General features: G+C 46.2%; 1 protein-coding gene across 2 annotated transcripts in view; it reads right to left on the bottom strand.

Annotated features, from left to right (window-relative positions):
- Nucleotides 1–1957: 1957 nt before the first annotated feature.
- SYNE3 (spectrin repeat containing nuclear envelope family member 3) overlaps nt 1958–17433 on the bottom strand; it is a 357026-nt gene continuing 341550 nt past the window's right edge. For both annotated transcript variants that reach the window (XM_085626453.1, XM_085626454.1), the window contains 2 exons: nt 15546–15584; nt 1958–2821 (listed from right to left, as the gene is read on the bottom strand). In XM_085626453.1, the coding sequence (XP_085482579.1) occupies nt 2627–2821; nt 15546–15584 (234 nt within the window). In that variant the 3' untranslated portion in view covers nt 1958–2626. The remainder of the gene's footprint in view (nt 2822–15545; nt 15585–17433) is intronic.

Below are 17433 nucleotides of genomic sequence, written 5' to 3'. Positions count from 1 at the left end.
GCTGTGGAAGAATACAATTCAGTCAGTCAGAAAGAACACCGTATGACAGTAATTCTCCTGGGGAGGACACACATAAGGAGAGGAAAGTCATTATATTAGGAGGGGGAAGATAGACCACAAAGCAATCCAACCATGAGTAAAGTCATACCACAAAGCCCACTCTAAGCACATGTTATGTATTGAAAACAGCATGTCCTGCTAAAAGACAGACAGCTGAGGCCTCTGTGGCCAAGACATAACAAAAACTGAATTTTACAAACCTGGAAGTAACACTGCCTCTATTGGCAATGTGAAGCAGGGATCAGGCGGGAGGAAATATTTTCGGAATAAGGTAGATGATTGTCAGCTGATGCTTCCTAAGTTATACGTTAATATTTTTTAATTTAAAGATCATATTTACATTTTACTTAAGATCGTATTCATTGCCGAGTAATGATTCTCTTTTAAATAAATCTAATAAGACCGCAGTTTGATTTTTACAGAAGATCAACGGGACATGATGAGGCTATGAGATTCAACTGGAATAAAGTTACATTTTACAAACTGAAAAATCCTTTTTATTATAGTGGATTGTAAAACCCATTTTTATAGTGGCTTGTTAAACCCATTTTTACAGTGGATTGTTAAACCTATTTTTGGGATTTGTAAAAGGACGGCGCGGACTCTGCAACAAACTCTACAAGAATCTATAGGGTGGATAGATCGCATCCACCGAGGCGGGCTGCACCACATAGTACTCTTAAACAGCGAATACTTGAGCGGTCCCAAGGGAGGGGCACTTAAGGACCCATACCTTATACATATTTACCGAAAGCTGGTATTAAATGTCAAGTAATGGTTTAATTGTAAATGGACCATCCAGTGGGACTGCAATTTAATTTTTCACCGTTCCTCACTCAGGAACACAATTTTCAAGGCTTCGCTTTCAAGCAAAAGCACTTAGGATGCTGGGTGTTCAAGCTGCACTTTTTCCTAGCATAGAACCTGCTGATGGCTAAGAGGTCTCTGCTTTTAGTTCTGTCCATGAGCATCTTGGGTAACTGAACCGTTTTGAATATCATGTCAGCTGGTTGAAACCACAAAGCTCCAACTCTTCTGGAGGATGGCAAAACGTTCACACCATTATGATGCCCTGGGATTTGCCAGCCTACATATTAATTATTAGTTTCAGTTGCATGTCATGTTGGATCTTCAGCCGGTTACTAAATATTGCATTCTGGGACTTGTAGTTTTTACTTTTAATACTGTAAGCAATGAATCACAAATCCCAGCATTAAAAACTGAACAGGCTGAATGAACTGCATAGGACACAGGGTCGCTGGTCACCTGTGAACAGTGCTTAATTTGTAAAATATTAAGTTCCAGGGCGCTGACCAGAAAGCCACTGCAGCTTGCACCACCCATCGCCCCTGTCATCGCTGCCAAAACAACTACTAAGCATCTCTCTCGTATGTAAATGCGATAGTTCAGATTAGTCCAGGTCCCCAAAGCTAAAGGAAAGGCTGGGGTGGCAGGTATTAGTAATTTCTTTATGTATATTGTTTTCCTAAACAACTATTATACTGCTCATCTTTAAATTAGATGAGCAGCACCACCTTGTGGGAGACTGCCCTAAGTGTGGTGTTGACAATTAGATGCCGGTGCCCAGCCACCGGAAACCAATTAAGTGCTGGTACTCAGCACCGGAAAGCTCCGGCTCAAATTAAGCACTGCCTATGCAGTATTAAAAAACAAACAACAACAACAAAAAACAGCACACTTTGGTTCTGACAAGCAGTAGGCTGCCTAATCAGTGTCCCTCTACGTATGTCCAGTTAGCAGATCATCCGTTGTTACAGAGAGATTTGTGATCTAGCGAAAGCTTAAAAGTTCAGTGGTAAATAAATGAAACAATGCCCCAGTTTAAACCAAGCCTCTGAAGATGTAAATGTAAATCAAAAGACATAAAGATACGGGATAACATGATAATATGACGCTTTATGATGGGAATGCTTTACTTCCAAGGCAAACAACTGCAGTGGAATGAAACATGCCCTGCTCAAATCAACAGAGCAGGGTGAAATGTCAAGTCCTGCGACTGTTGCCTCAAATATATTGCTTTATAATTGTCATTACAGTATACGAAAGCAACCCACAAATATGCTTGTGCACTTTTGTACTTAAAAATATACATTTCTTTAAAATTGTACAGCTTCTGCCGTTCATGCACCGTTCTCCAGGTCAGTTCAGGATGCACAATAGAAGGGACAAAGGTAACACAAAAGTACATTTAAAATAGGATCCAGTTTAAGTAAAATAGAAGTTGAGTGTGTTACAAATATAATTTTTACAGTGGCTGTTTAGTTGTCGCTTTATCTTTCAATGTACAGTATAAATATAAATGTATATATTTATGTATATGCGGAAATAAAGTATTGCATACATTAAAATATGGGGAAATATCATTTGAATACATTATTTATACAAAAAGAATGCATTTATCTCCATTATCAGTTGATGTGGCGCCCTCCCTCAATTGTTAAAAGTGCAAGAAATGCTAAAAACCATGATGACTTCCATCAAAAGAAAGAAGCCCTCACTATCTGCCCCAGGAAAGCCTCATGTCGAGTCTGCAAACGGTGAGGGGTTATGTTGGTGGGGGCTTCTCATACCGCAGCATCAGGCTGAAGGAGCGAGCGAAGTTGTTGGCCAGGGTGCAACTGTGATTCTCCTCCGCCAGGGGGAGCAGGAAGGCCAGGAGCAGCAGGAGCAGGAGCAGCAGCTGAAGCGGTAGGGCGGCACAGCACACTCGATACAGGAAAGAGCATATGCCGGGAGCCTTCTGTCAACAGAGGAAATAAACGTTTAGTTGGTCATCATGCAGCACAGGCAGTGGCGGCCCGTGCAGGTAAGCGCGGTGTGGTGGGCAGAGCATGGGAGGAGGGGTCGGAGTGTGGAAGTGACAAACGACGGAATAGGGAAAATAAAATAAATAAAACCACTTACCTTGCGCTTACCGCATCGCCGATGCGGCGAGTGCAAGGTAAGTGGTTTTATTTATTTATTTGTTTATTTGATTTTCCCTATCTTGTTGTCTGTCGACTTCCACGCCCTCCTCCACGCCACCGCCCCACCGTGCTTACCTGCACGGGCCATGACTGAGCACCGGTAAAAGCGGATCACAGCATTTTGTGCAATAATTTCAGCTTTCAGGCGAGAGAATATCTGGAGTAACATCTTAAGGATTCGTGAAGCCTGGCCAACATATATTTTGGGGACCCCTGTTTGGAACAATGTTAAATTAATTACCCAGTGTTTACTCATGCCAACCCTCTTGAGGCCAAACAACATTGAACTATATGTTAAACATTTAGAAACAGGAACACGCAAAAACAGACGAAAGCTCAAGCTGACTGGTGTCTGCCAGCCAAACAGTACTAAAAGACATTTGAGCAAGAAATGGTAACGTCACTTCTTTTTGAGTTTGAGTGTAGATTTGTTTTACTTACACCTGCAACATTTTATGTGGAATTCAGTATCTAACCAGCTTGGTACACCCTTTGTAGGAAAAATATGCTAAGGGTGACTTTTAAAATATTTAGTAGACTAGTGCAAGGTATTAAAATAAAATACATACACACAGCACTTGAAGTTGTAGCTTTAGCTGCCAAATATATAAAAAGCCCTGCGGCCCTTTCACCAGTGGCATTCTTCAACAACAGTGAAGATCAAGGCGCTGCTCTGAGGATTTTCACCATTCCATTGGTTAAATCTAACAATTTTCTCCTAATTTATTTTCCCTGCCGTGTCCCTCTTCTCCTCTTTATGTGTGCGCTTCCCTTGTTTTACCTGTGTCGCTGTTGAGTAAGGGAAAGGGACCTGCACAGGATACCAAAGATGACAAAGACATAAAGAGAATTGTATAGCGAGAGAAGTAAAGGAGAGGGACAAGATGGTTGAGATAGCAATGATTTAAAAACATATTTGAGGTAGGATGAGAGGTAAAGTAAACAGAATGGTGAGGTAGCTGTACAAAATAGGTAAGGCTTTGGAGTGCAGTAAAGAAAGATAGAAATGGGGAGAAGGAGTACAGTGCTCCAAGGGATGAGTACGAGAGAGAGAATATAGGAAATCAGGTGAATCAGAGAGGTGAAGGCATTGAGAGGTGGACAGAGACACAGATACTGGAGGAAAAACAAAGAGATGCATGAAAGAGAGAGAGAGCAAAATGAGTAAAGGATTAAAAAAGGAGTCAGGTATAAAGTTTTGGAGAAGAAATCAAGGTAGAGTGAGGTGTGAAGGCTAGACAGAGAAATGTGGTGTAGAGCAAAAAGCGGAAGTTGAGAGACAAATGTAAAAGAGTGATGAGGTTTATACAGGTTTATATGAGGTTTATACATAGGTAGAGGTAGAGAGTTCCATAAAGAAGCTGAGAGAAATAGTTATGGCGGAGGGGATGAGATAAGATGATATAGAGAAGGAGGTCCAGAGAGAAAGGTATTTGTGTGGGAGATAGAGGGGATAGTTAAAGATAGAGAAAAAGGGGTGGAGATCGAGAAATAGAGGTAGCCAGAAAAGAGTAAGATGATTAGAGAGGTGAAGGAAAGGGAACAGAGGTAGAATTAGAGAAAAAGGGGGGCAGGGTAGAAAGGCGAGGCAGTGAACTAATAGTGAGGCAAATTAAGAAGTTAGGTAGCAAGAGAGGATGTAGTGGTGTAGAAAGAGGTGAGGTGGTGTGGGAGGAGTGTGGTACAGAAATAAATAAAGAGGTGAGGTGGAGTAGTGAGGTAGAAGACAGGCTGAGTGAGAGGTTGAGAGAGGCAAGGTAGGTAGCAGATACATGGACTGAGAGAGGCGAGGCAAAGATAGAGAAGAGGTTGTGTAAGAAGTGAAGTAGAGGGAGAAGAAAGAAATGGAAGTCAGATTAAAAAAGAGAGCAGTGACTGATCGAGAGAGGGATAAGGTAGAGAGTTAATGAAGAGAGAGGAGATCAAGAGTGGTAAATAACGATGCAGGCACCATGAGTGGAAGAGAGGGGAAAGGCCTTGAAAGAGAGGTACATGGAGAGGAAGTCAAGTGAAGTATACTGAGAGAGAGAACATGTGGGCAAAGGTGAGGTAGCGAGAGCTGAGAGAGAGAGAGAGAGTATGAAGATGCATAAAGAAGAAAGGATAGAGAAAAGGAAAGGTTAAGAGAGAGGGTCAAGGTTGGAGAGGTGAAGGGAAGTAAGGAGGGAGAAATGTCAGAAAGATTATTTTTTTATTTAATTGCCACCACCTGAATGAGAGTGCGAGGGTAAAGTCTGGGCAGGCCAAGCATGCACACCAAGGGGCAGATTTATTATTGCTTATTACAGCACAACGCAGCTTAGAAACCAAAGTTGCTGCGCTGCATTACTCAATGGGGAATAAGCAGTGCAGATCGATATTTATTAATAAATGCTTGCAACTGCCTTGTACTTAGGCAAAAATAGGCCGTCACCACGCATGACCAGTGCTTAATTTGAGCCGGTGATTTCTGGTGCTCAGCACTTAATTGACAGTCCTCCACATGGTGGCTCTGTCTGAGATGTGCACAACAGTGTTTATTAAGTCAAATTGCATTAAAAGTGGATAATACCAGCCTCTCACACCATTATTAAAGCTTTGTGTGGCCTGAAATAGTCTGAATTGTCACACTTGTTAGAGTGTGATAGTTAGGTGCTATTTTGATACTGTGATTGGCAGCGCTGGCAGGGGCATTACATTTTTTACAAAATAAGCACTGCACATGACACTTACACCACAGTGCAGAGGTGTGTGCGTGCTGTCTTGCGTAGGATTTCTACCTGTAGCCTATCATTTCAGTACACAATTCCATGGCTAGACAAATCTTAAACATTTCACACGCTGCATGTGTGCTGTACGCTGCAGAGCACGTGGAATATGTGGAATGTTTGAAAACATTAAAATATTTCTTCCTTTTAAGCCTGTTTCAAGGAAGCATTTTTTTTGCAAATCCTGGTCAGCCTGTCTTAGCAAATCAGGGTTTGCATAAAAACCTGGGGATGCTTACACTAATCCACCCAAGTTGCACCCAAATACTGCCCCTTCACACAAAATGGTGCAAAGCAGTGCAAAGTGCTATTTCGCGCTGAGAAAAGGCCATCTTTCCAGCACTAAAAACTTTTTTGTGCTAGAAAGTTAACAGCCTTGCAGAAGTTTATGCTCCAGCGTAATAACTGGTCATAAGTTTCTGTTGAGCATGCTCTGCTGTCAAATAAGAAAAATATGCTGGTTGTTATGAGGAATGTTATTGGGGAAGGAAATTTTAATATGCCTTTCACTTTACCAGGGGGGCCCTTGGAAGGTGCCGGCCCTGGGCAACTGCCTACTTTGCCCATGATTTAAAATGACAGACACAAAAATGACTCAAGAACCATGTATAGTTCTCTGCTTTGCAACTCATTACATTTGCAACGTGGGGTAATATTCTAAATGCGATTTATTTAGTAGTTCTAATGTACCCGTACAAGACCCACAATGGACTTAACACAGTGCTTAATTTGAGCCGGTGGTTGCCGTTGAGGCTCACAGTCACTCAATTTTGGGAACCAGCACTTATTTTTCCTCACCACACGTTGACTAAATGCCATTCTCATCTGAGTAATTTTAGGCTGAAGATATGACTCCCCCGTCAAAGACCAGCCTTAAGAAAACAGTTTCCTTCCCGCTTTCTCTCATCTATCTCATCTATTGCCACACCTCAGAGTCCTGCCCTAGCCATAAAGCAGGGACACAGACCCATAAAAAGGCCATGAGAAGAAATTCAGTTGCTTGTGGGTGAAACAAAAGTATGGTGTCACACAAATACTACCGAATTTTTAGGAAATCTTTATGAAACTATAGGCATCTCATATATATATCTAGCAGTTGACTGTTGTGCCATATTGTGGCAATGGCAGCAATCACTTGAGACACATGCCTGTTGGATAATATAACGAGGGCTGGAGGGGCAGGTACTTAAATGAGTCCAGCAAGAATCCAGGGAAAAGACATGTGGAATATAATTTGTACCACAGTCCATCTGCAAATTAATAGCCATAAATAAATGACACATCAGCAAAGAGAGATCACACTGCATTTTTTATCTAAATCCATTTTATATGGCTACTGTGGCATTAGTCCCACACATTCAAAACCATGCCCAGTCAATGCCTGTAACCAGTAATTATTTACACACAGGAAATGCAAACAAATCAGCTCATGAAAACTGGTATGGTCTACACTCAAGTGTCTGTACATATATCTGTGTTTGAAATTTATTTGTATGCCCTGAAACAAGACACCAAGATCCACTCTACATCTTATACCAACATACAAGTAAGAAAGGAGTATGGCAGCGTTTGGTATACCATACCCAGAATATAAGAAGGGGATTACAAGACAAAGACAGACCTATAAGACGCTTACTTTCATACAATCATACAGCTCCAGCATAAGAAATAACTTCAGACTCTCAGGGGGTGAGGTATACAAATAGGTACAACGGAACATGTTGTCTTGCTGCACACCCATGACGCCATGGTGTATTTCAGACAACCAGATATATCGGCACCCATCATGCTTAAAGTGCTGATGAAGTTCTGGGTGGACTCTAGATTATAGATCAATAAGACTAAATCACTGTTCTTTCCACCAGGTCAGCTCGCGGGCTTGCTGGGGGAGTGACAACAGTGTTTGGGCCTCCCCTGGACGGTTGAGAAGTTCCGCTACTTGAGGATATATGTTACTCAGGGTGAACGGCAGTTTTACACGCATAATACGGGGAGAGTGATGAAGGGTCTGCATCCTTCTATTCAGTTCTGGAACACAGTGCATTTATCTCTGATGGGCAAGATATCGCGCATTAAGATGGGGGTACTGCCATGGACTTTATACGTGATGCAGGGGTCCTTCAATGAAATTCCTAGGATGGTGTTACACGAGCTAGACTCACTCTTGTTCAAGCTCCTTTGGAACAGAAAGAGATGTAGGGTGGGCCTCTCCACATTAAGGAGGGAATGGGACCAAGGGGACATTTCCTTTGCCACCACTGTCCTCAGAGGGGGCAAAACGTTTGTCTCCTCCAGGGCAAGGGATCGCAAAGGAAGGGCCCGGGGTAGCAGGGAGCAAGCTAGAGGTTACAGTTGCGACCCCTGACTACCCCCAAATAACGTCCATGCAAGGGGGTATGGCAGCATCTGACCTGCAACTATATCATGTGGCAGCCCAACTACAGCACGCTGTACATTGGCTAGATGGAGAGCCCAGCTGGGAGAAGGTCCTGCTGAATGAAACTCATGGATGCGCAGCAGGGGGCTGACTCACAATTTCCCATATTTGGTCCGTCTTATGGCCAGACTTTAGTAATGGGTGGTGCAACGGGTGTTAAGCACCTTATGCGTCTGATTTAGACGTCTGGATTATTCGTCCCTTTACACAGATTTCCCAACTTATGTCTGTGGAGAAGTGGCAGGAGGTGCATTGTTTTTTTTTTGTCTGACCTTTACCCTGAGGGTCGATTTATCACCTTGCAGGATGCCATGGAGACATTCGCATAGAGATCTGGTCAATTTCTTCAATATGCAAGTTTTGCTGCTACGGCCTGCCAACTGTGGACGATGTTCCCTGATGGCCCTGACACTACACACACACTTGCCACTATGTTGTGAATGGCTGGAGGTCGCAAAATTATAACGCACCTGTATCGAGCGTTGCGTATGGATAGACCAGTTAATCCACTTCACGTAAAGGAGACATGGCAGCACTATAGCGATTAACTTTTCCCCCCTAAAGATTGGTCCAGGATTCATGCGGGGTCCAGTGGGTCTCCGTATGCGCTAGGTTCAAACAAATACAATATAATATTGTATATGTGACTTAGTTATCCCTCAAACAGCTGCATGCTATATATGTATTTAGAGAACAGCGCTGACCCAGATGTGAGGAGTCAGAGGCTGACTTCCTACACATGGTTTGGCAATGCCTGGTGGTGGCTGCGTACTAACTTGAAATATTGACCCAGCATAAGCGTGCGTTGGGGTGGGACGTTCCATACACAATTACTAAATGTATGTTGGGGCTTTTTCCTGATGACCCGAAACGACGTCTGAGCAGGCGCCTCACAGTATTGGGACTTATGGTGGCAAAAAGACAGGTAGCCATAATTGGGTGGGCCATCGACCCCGACTAGAGATAACTAGGAAAAGGACATGCTAGAATGGGCAGGGGCCGAAGAGGCACATATGAGGAGGACCATAAAGGATGATAAAGCACAGAACACCTTGCTTCCATGGACCACAATGACCCAGGCACTGTTGGGACCCCAAGATCAGATATAGGTTGTGCCTGACTAATCACCCGGGGCTCTGTGTTCACGTAATCATAGGTTCGGTTCGATGGGCTCCCTGGCACACTACAGCTAACTCAGATATGCAAGAGTTCACAAGAACCATCACTGAGACTGAGAGTTGCCCATTCTTGTGATAGATACTGGCATGTATGAGGAAGCTTCTGGGGTGGGACTGGGTGAGGGGGTCTTATTGCAAATGTTGTTTGATACGACTGTATCTGTATATAAGTGTATGGTGTATTAACCTGATTATCATCAGGTCTCCTGTACGCAAATTTTATACACCAGAGAAAAACCTGCACTTTGCCAGTGGTTACTACTCGATCAACTGAAAATTCTTCCACATGATACATAAAAATAGCTATTGATACAACTGTGTATGCCTTCCAACAAAACATTCCTGGACTAATAAAAACGCACGTTACAGTGGTCTTCTACTAAAATCAGGTGCAGCATGGGGGCTCTTCTTATAATTAAAAAAATGAGCAATGAGAGGATATCCAAGATCTCCTGTTTACCAATACTTTTTGTGCTTGCCAATTAGCTGGTAGAAGCGTGTACTCTGGTAATGTGCACATGGGTGACCTCCAACCAAACACAAGCACTAATCATTGTGTTCACAAGCGCCCAGAAAAAGTAAAACAAGCCCAAAGCCAGATGTCTTTACCTTTCTGCAAGGGCCATGATCAATGTTGTGAAAGCGATGTCAGCACATCTGACCTGAACGTTTGTGTTTCTACTGGGCGAGATGGCATGCTGCACAAACCTTGTCGTTACTAAGTATGTGCCACCCTTTGCACAAATGCCTCAACTGTCATGGGCACAGTAAGCATGGCACTGAGCAGATCTAGTGTCTGTATCTGTATCTAGTGTGGTATCTCGTGAGCCAACTCTAAAAGGAAGGCTCGATAACGTTGAGGAACTACCAAGGCTCGTGACGATCCATGTAGGGGTTGCAGGTTCACTTCGAGTTGCCGTAAGCCCTGCCGTGCCAGTCGATTGTCTGCTGGGCAATGACATGGAGCACAACGCTTGGAAGGAGGTGGAATACCGGACTCACACCGAGATGCTGGGTACACCTGACTGGGCCTGTGTTAGCACAAGGTCCGCGACTACCCGAAGAGGGAGTTCATTCCGGCTGGAGCCTGGAACAAAGGCCCAGCCAGCTGCCAGTCAAGGGAAGAACCGAGGACAGGAGGAGCCTGCCTCGGCGTCTCCACCCCGTAGGACGGATAGGCCACCGGAGGTGGTGGACCAGGAGTCTGCGGAGGGGGACGTTACCAACCTGGAGGACCTACCCATCCCGGCCGAGTGGCACGTGGAGGGAGGCCCGTCCAGGGAGGAATTCTGCCAGGGCCAGAGGGAGTGCCCTACCCTTGAGGGGCTGAGGCGACAGGCCGAAGCCCAGGCAGCAGGGAACGTTGAAGGGAACTACAGTGTTTACTGGGAGGATGGCCTCCTCTACAGTGAACCCAAGGCACCCCTACATGGATCGTCACGAGCCTTGGTAGTTCCTCAACGTTATCGAGCCTTCCTTTTAGAGTTGGCTCACGAGATACCATTGGCAGGACACCTGGGGCAAGACAAGACCTTCGCCCGTCTTGTCCCACACTTTTATTGGCCTCAGATGAAAGTGTCGTCCGATACCTACTGCCGGACATGTGTGTCTTGCCAAGCCAGTGGGAAAACAGGGGTGAAGCTGAAAGCTCCCCTGGAACCACTTCCTGTCGTTAGCACCCCCTTTGAAAGGGTGGGCATCGACATTGTGGGTCCGTTAGATCCGCCAACATCAGCTGGTCAGGACCCTTTGAGGTGTTGGAGAAGAAGGGTAAGGCTACCTACTTGGTGGACCTGAAGACCCCTCGTCAGCCCCTGCGGGTGCTGCATGCCAACCGCCTCAAACCCCACCACGAGAGGCCCGAAGTCATCTTGATGATGGTGACTGACGGAGGAGAGGACGTGGAAAGCGAGCCTCTCCCTGATCTGTTTGCGTCTCAGGAAAAGGATGGGTCGGTGGAGGGAGTGATTCTCTCCCCATCTCTAACTCCTGAACAGCAGGAGGACTGTCGCCAGGCCCTGGGGCAGTACTCTGCGTTGTTCTCCCTTGTCCCGGGTAGGACTCACCTGTGCGTCCATGACGTGGACACAGGAGACAGCCCACCTGTGAAGTCCAAGATCTACCGGATGTCAGACAAGGTGAAGGCCAGCATTCATAGTGAGGTCACTAAGATGCTGGAGCTAGGAGTGATTGAACCTTCTAGCAGCCCCTGGTCCAGTCCGGTGGTGTTAGTACCAAAAGCTGCACCACCGGGTGCCCAACCAGAACTGAGGTTCTGTGTGGACTACCGGGGACTGAATTCAGTGACAAAGACTGATGCACATCCGATCCCTAGGGCGGATGAATTAATTGACCGGCTGGGAGCTGCCCAATATCTAAGTACCTTTGACCTTACTTCGGGGTACTGGCAGATCTCTTTGACTGATGGAGCAAGGGAAAGGTCAGCCTTCTCCACGCCCAATGGCCACTACCAGTTCTGTGTGATGCCCTTTGGGCTCAAGAACGCACCTGCCACGTTTCAGCGCCTGGTAAACCAGATCCTCACCGGAATGGAGAGTTTCTCTGCTGCTTATCTGGATGACATAGCCGTCTTCAGTAACAGCTGGGAGGATCACTTGCGTCACCTGCAAGCTGTTCTCCAGGCCCTGAGACAAGCTGGATTGACGATCAAGGCCAGCAAGTGCCAGATCGGGCAGGGGTCGGTAGTGTACCTTGGACACTTGGTGGGTAGGGGAACGGTGCAACCCCTCCAGGCGAAGATCGAGGCCATCATGGCCTGGGAACCCCCCAAGACACAGACTGAGGTCCGAGCATTTTTGGGCCTCACGGGATACTATCGCCGCTTCGTGAAGGGGTACGGTACCATCGTAGCCCCTCTCACGGAGCTCACGTCCAAGAAACAACCTCGACGGGTAGTCTGGACGGAGGCTTGTCAGCAAGCCTTTGAGAAATTGAAGAAAGCCATGTGCGAGGCCCCGGTCTTAAGGGCCCCAGACTTTTCCAAGAAGTTCATTGTCCAGACAGATGCATCAGAACATGGCATTGGGGCAGTGTTATCGCAACTCAACGAAGAGGGTCTGGATCAACCCGTGGTCTTCCTATCCAGGAGACTACTTCCCAGGGAACAGAAGTGGAGTGCAATAGAGCGTGAAGCCTTTGCAGTGGTATGGGCTCTGAAGAAGTTGCGGCCATACCTGTTTGGCTCGCACTTCCTAGTTCAGACCGACCACCGACCCCTTCGTTGGCTGATGCAAATGAAGGGGGAGAATCCCAAGTTGTTGAGGTGGTCTATTTCCCTACAGGGGATGGACTTCCAGGTGGAACATCGGCCTGGAGTGGACCACGCCAATGCAGACGGTCTCTCAAGGTATTTCCGCCTTAGTGATGAGAACTCCCAAGGGGTTGGGTAGCTCTCCCCACTTTCAGCTGGGGGGGACGCGTGTTAGACCTGTCAGCCCTTTGGGTGGTCCCTCCTCATCATTATTTATTTTGTCCCACTTTTGCCTCAAACCCTGTTTGAATTTTTCCTTTTTGGGAACCACCAGACTTTTTCGTGTTGCTACAGATTCAGGGAGCCATTTTAGCTACCCCTGAAACTTCTGTCTGAGGGCCTGGAGCACAAAATGGTGGCCACCTGTGACATCACCAGCATCCACTGGAACCTACCAGCACCTTCCAGAACATTCCAGGAGCTTCCAGAACCCTGTGACCGTTGGAGGCGGTTTAGAATGTTGGGAGGATAAGAGAGGCAGTTGGCAGTTGGAGCTGGCAGTTGGCACCTGACTGGTGAAGAGAGAGGAGCACAACAGTGAAGGAGGAAGGAGTGAAGCAGCAGGGGTGGAAACTTGTGCCTGGAGTGGGGTCCATAAACCCACCCTTGATACTTGTCCCTACTGATGGATCCCAGCCTATAGCCCTGTGTGGGAAGAAGACAGAAGAAACTTATCCTAAGGACCTGGACAGCAGGAACAGGCCTTAGAACCAAGAAAACAGCAAGATTCTGACCTGAGAACTGGTTTCCCTGGAGTCCGGCGTCGAGTAGCCTGAAGACCTGGAGCCCGAGGTGGAGAAGCGGCGCTGACTGAAGTAGCAGACGTCGTACCCGGAGCCGCCTGAGGTCGTGAGAGGGCGCCGACGGAGGTCGTGAGGAATACCAGAGGTCGAGGAGGAAGTGAACCGAGGTCGAGCGAGCGGCGTCATCGGAGGAGTGAAGTCCGCCCTCCGGAGTCGTCGGAGACCGAGGTAGAGGAGCACCGGAGGTCGGGAGTGAGGATCGCACTCCGGAGTCGCCCGGAGCCTGTGAGGAGGAGCACCGGAGGTCGGGGGTGAGGATCGCACCCCGGAGTCGCCGGAAGTCGACATCGAGGCCAGGCCGGCCGACGTCATCGGAGCCGAGAGCGCCATCGGACCGGAGCCGCCCGAAGTCGACATCGTGAAGAGACTGCCCGACGCCGTCGAATCGGAGGTCGAGATCGAACCGAGGCCACCGACATCGGACCGGAACCGCCTGCCGGCGTCGTCAAAGAACTGACATTGTGCCGAGGCCGCCGAGACCGAACCGGAACCGCCTCACGGCGTCGACACGACTCCAGCGGCGTCGGAACATCAGAAAAAGGGCAGTAAGTGGAGTAGAGGGCGCCTAAGGCCCTGTGGAGACCTGAGAGACTGCTCTAAGGGGCTAGGGAGGTGCTGAAACCAACCTGACTGTGCAAGGGGGGAACTGGGACTAACCTAGAGAGGTTGTGTGGAGAGAGAAAGCCAGGGCACTGGTATTCCCCCCTTTGATCTACCTCAGATTAGGCCTCAGCCTTGTCCCAGCCAGGGAGTAGCCCCCCCTCAAGCCTTCCACAACCCTACAAGCTGTGCCTGGGCCAAATCAGCCCTTAAGAATTGAAGTGTCATCTGATTACATGAGTGTTGCTGTATACTTTTAATTATTTATTGGGGGTACTGTATTTATTGAATTTTTACCTATTTATTGCTGCACTATATTTATAGGTCCACAGGACTTGACGGTGTACAATATTTATTGGTACAGTATTTATTGCCTCAAAGTATTTAATTGTCTGTATATATTGCACTTGTATTTATGCCCTGTTATTTATGATCACCCCTATTTATTTCATCAAACAGCCAATATTTATTTGACCTGCACTAATTGAAACTTGTATATTGTGATTGACCTATTCATTTTTCCAATCAGCAACTAAGAGAAAAAGATAAAGAAAGAATATTTTCATAATTTTTACGGTGTAGAGTCGTTTTTGGAACGGATGCACGCATGGTTATTGTATGGGTATATTGTATGCTTAGCACTGCGCCTGTTTCCTGACCACTCGAGCCAAGCTACCACAGTGTGTTCGGGGAGTCCACCACCACCCTGCGGAGTGGGAGTGGGCGTTTCCAACAGTATCCCAGCATTTAAAGTATTCCACAGGGCAAGAGACAAGCAAGAGGAAAACCTGGAAACACCCACTGCCACAAGTCACTATTGTTAGCGGCATTTCACAGGTAGGCTCATGGAAGTACAGGCATGGAGTAACAGCACAGTGCAACCGAGTTACCAAAACAACCAATGCATCTCCTCAATCTCAAGATATTGTTCCTAAGCTTCAAGTTATTTGAACTCTTCATCAACAAAAACGAAACGAGCTGTACACGGGGGCTAACAACATCATCTTGTGCACTTATCTTACAAGCCACCTCGTGTGTACCTGTGTGTCTTGCACATCTAAACCCAAACTCCCCTATCCATTCAGGTTTCTTCTGGCTTGCAATGCCAAACCCAGGGGCGCTGAACAGTGCCCACGTTGAATCGAGTGTTGTGAAACTGTTGCTTGTAGTGAAAGAATGAGGTATCCTGTGTGTCATGTGCCCATAGCCGCAGAATGGGTTCTACCCTCTGATACTTATAATACTTATAAAATACATAGCAAGTTTACGAGTAAAACAAAAGATTCAAGTACTGTGAGTTTATAGTGCCGCAGTCTAGATCTCAGGCTCGTAGCACTATCTTGTTTTATGCAGTTGCATAGCATTTGCTTAAAGTTTCACATGACGTCACGTCAATGTTAGACGTCTGTTTCACACACAGGATATAGATGTAAGAAGACAGAAGATAATTGGGCATACATACTTTTTGCAATCGAACTGGTTCCTTCAGCGATTCAAGAGCCTGTAAAACAGACACAAATGACTGAATGTAAAGATGAGGAGACTGCACACAAGAACACGCTTCTATTGGCATTTCTGGAAAGTTATATATTTACATGTTTCGGGAAAAGCGAATTATTCTGGAGCAGATAATGAAAATGAGCAAAATCACAATGTTGCAAGCTCTTACCCCGATTACTGAACCAACCTGTGTTTATTTTTAGAGTTTTTGCGAAGAACCATTTAATATGTAGTCCTGATCAGTCCATCAGAGTGGAGTATACTGTGCTTAATCTGTGCCGGTGTTGCCCAAGTGTACCCTTCTTGGGACAGATGTACTTTGTGTGTTTCCCTGATTGTGTGTAGGTAGGACTGCCCAGCAACCTAACTCACAAACAAGTCCACCAGGATCAGGCTGAGGCATGCTGCTGTGTCAGTCGCACCATATGGCACATAACATGGTGACAAGTAGTCACCTGAACAATCAACAGTCCATTAACAGAGGCCATGGTACAAAAAAACACAGAACTTCCACAAGCCAGGAGCAAGTCATCCTTAGCCAGGTGTTGTGCTGGCCCACCTGTACCTGTGGGTTGGAGCTGCCTGGATGACCATGCTGAGGAGTGGCGGGCAAACACAGACAGATCTCTCTGCCCTTCACCATCGCAATGCACTGCCCATACCTGGTGCCTGCCAGGTGGTCAACCAGACTCCCATCCTGAGTCCAGACTTCACTCACTATTCGAACCCACAGTCTTGGACCCTGATTGCAAAAGCAATTCAACATTTTGACTCCTAAGCAAACCCCTGCTCGGACATTAATGGGACTTCTAATTTGAATGTCATTTAGCGCATGTAGTCAGTACCAGGTACGGTAAAGTCAGCTGTAGTAAGTACTGACTGTTGTTGAGTCTGCATGCCTGCAGTTTTGAAAAGGTAAATATCAATTGGTCAAACCAGCAGATATAATACCATGGGAAAACTCCCAGTAAACACTATGGCATGCAAAGCACCAAAAGCCACAAGGTATGATGTATTTTGAAGGGCTTAACTCATAGTAGCCAATAGTTATCATTTACACCAAATATATACCAAACCAACCAGGTGTTGGTCTCGAACTACAATGGAAAATCAGCTGCATCATCAAAACAGAAGCTTCAGGTGACGGTCTTCTGTGGGTGGTGACAGCAAGGGTGGTAACAGCAATAGTGTCACATTATGTGGACCAGACAGATGGAAATGGCAGTGATATGGGTGACACTGATGATGTTCAGCGGCTGGCAGGTTGTGCAAATCAGAGCCACACTGAGAGTGGCTACTATCCACCCATGATTAGAGTTACTATCGTCTCTCTATAGGCTTTATCTTGACAGAATACGTTTGGTCAGCAGTTGGCCTATATTTGGTGTTTTGCATCGTTTTCAAATTTTTTCCCTGCTTTCGTACTTTTAGATTACTCCAAAATATTTGCTGTGGGCTGAATCTTCCTGGTTTATGCCATATATGCTTTAGTGATACAGGAAAATAATCATGGAGTCCAATCAGGCAGATGATGTGTTGTCGGGAAAAGCATCAGAGAGGCCACGGATGGATAAAGTAAAGCACCGGCTCTTTGCTTCTAATCTAAGTAGTCCATCACCATGATATCTGCAACACTACAATACAACGCCCCACGTCCCCTCGGTATGGTGGATGCATAAAACACCATTAGGCAAAGCAGCTTCAACTTTATTGGTGTGGAATCCAGATGAATGCCAAACAAAGATATTTCACCCTCATTGCCCACGCCCTTATCTATGGCTGGAGTGTGGAGTGTGAGAAGAACCTTCTGCAGAAGTGTGCTGTTGTAATAATGAGTAATATGTTGCTTT

The sequence above is a fragment of the Triturus cristatus genome, chromosome 9 (genome assembly GCF_964204655.1).
Source record: "Triturus cristatus chromosome 9, aTriCri1.1, whole genome shotgun sequence".
Taxonomy (NCBI): domain Eukaryota; kingdom Metazoa; phylum Chordata; class Amphibia; order Caudata; family Salamandridae; genus Triturus; species Triturus cristatus.
The sequence above is the reverse complement of the archived record's forward strand: the minus strand, read 5'-3'. Positions and strand labels throughout refer to the sequence as shown.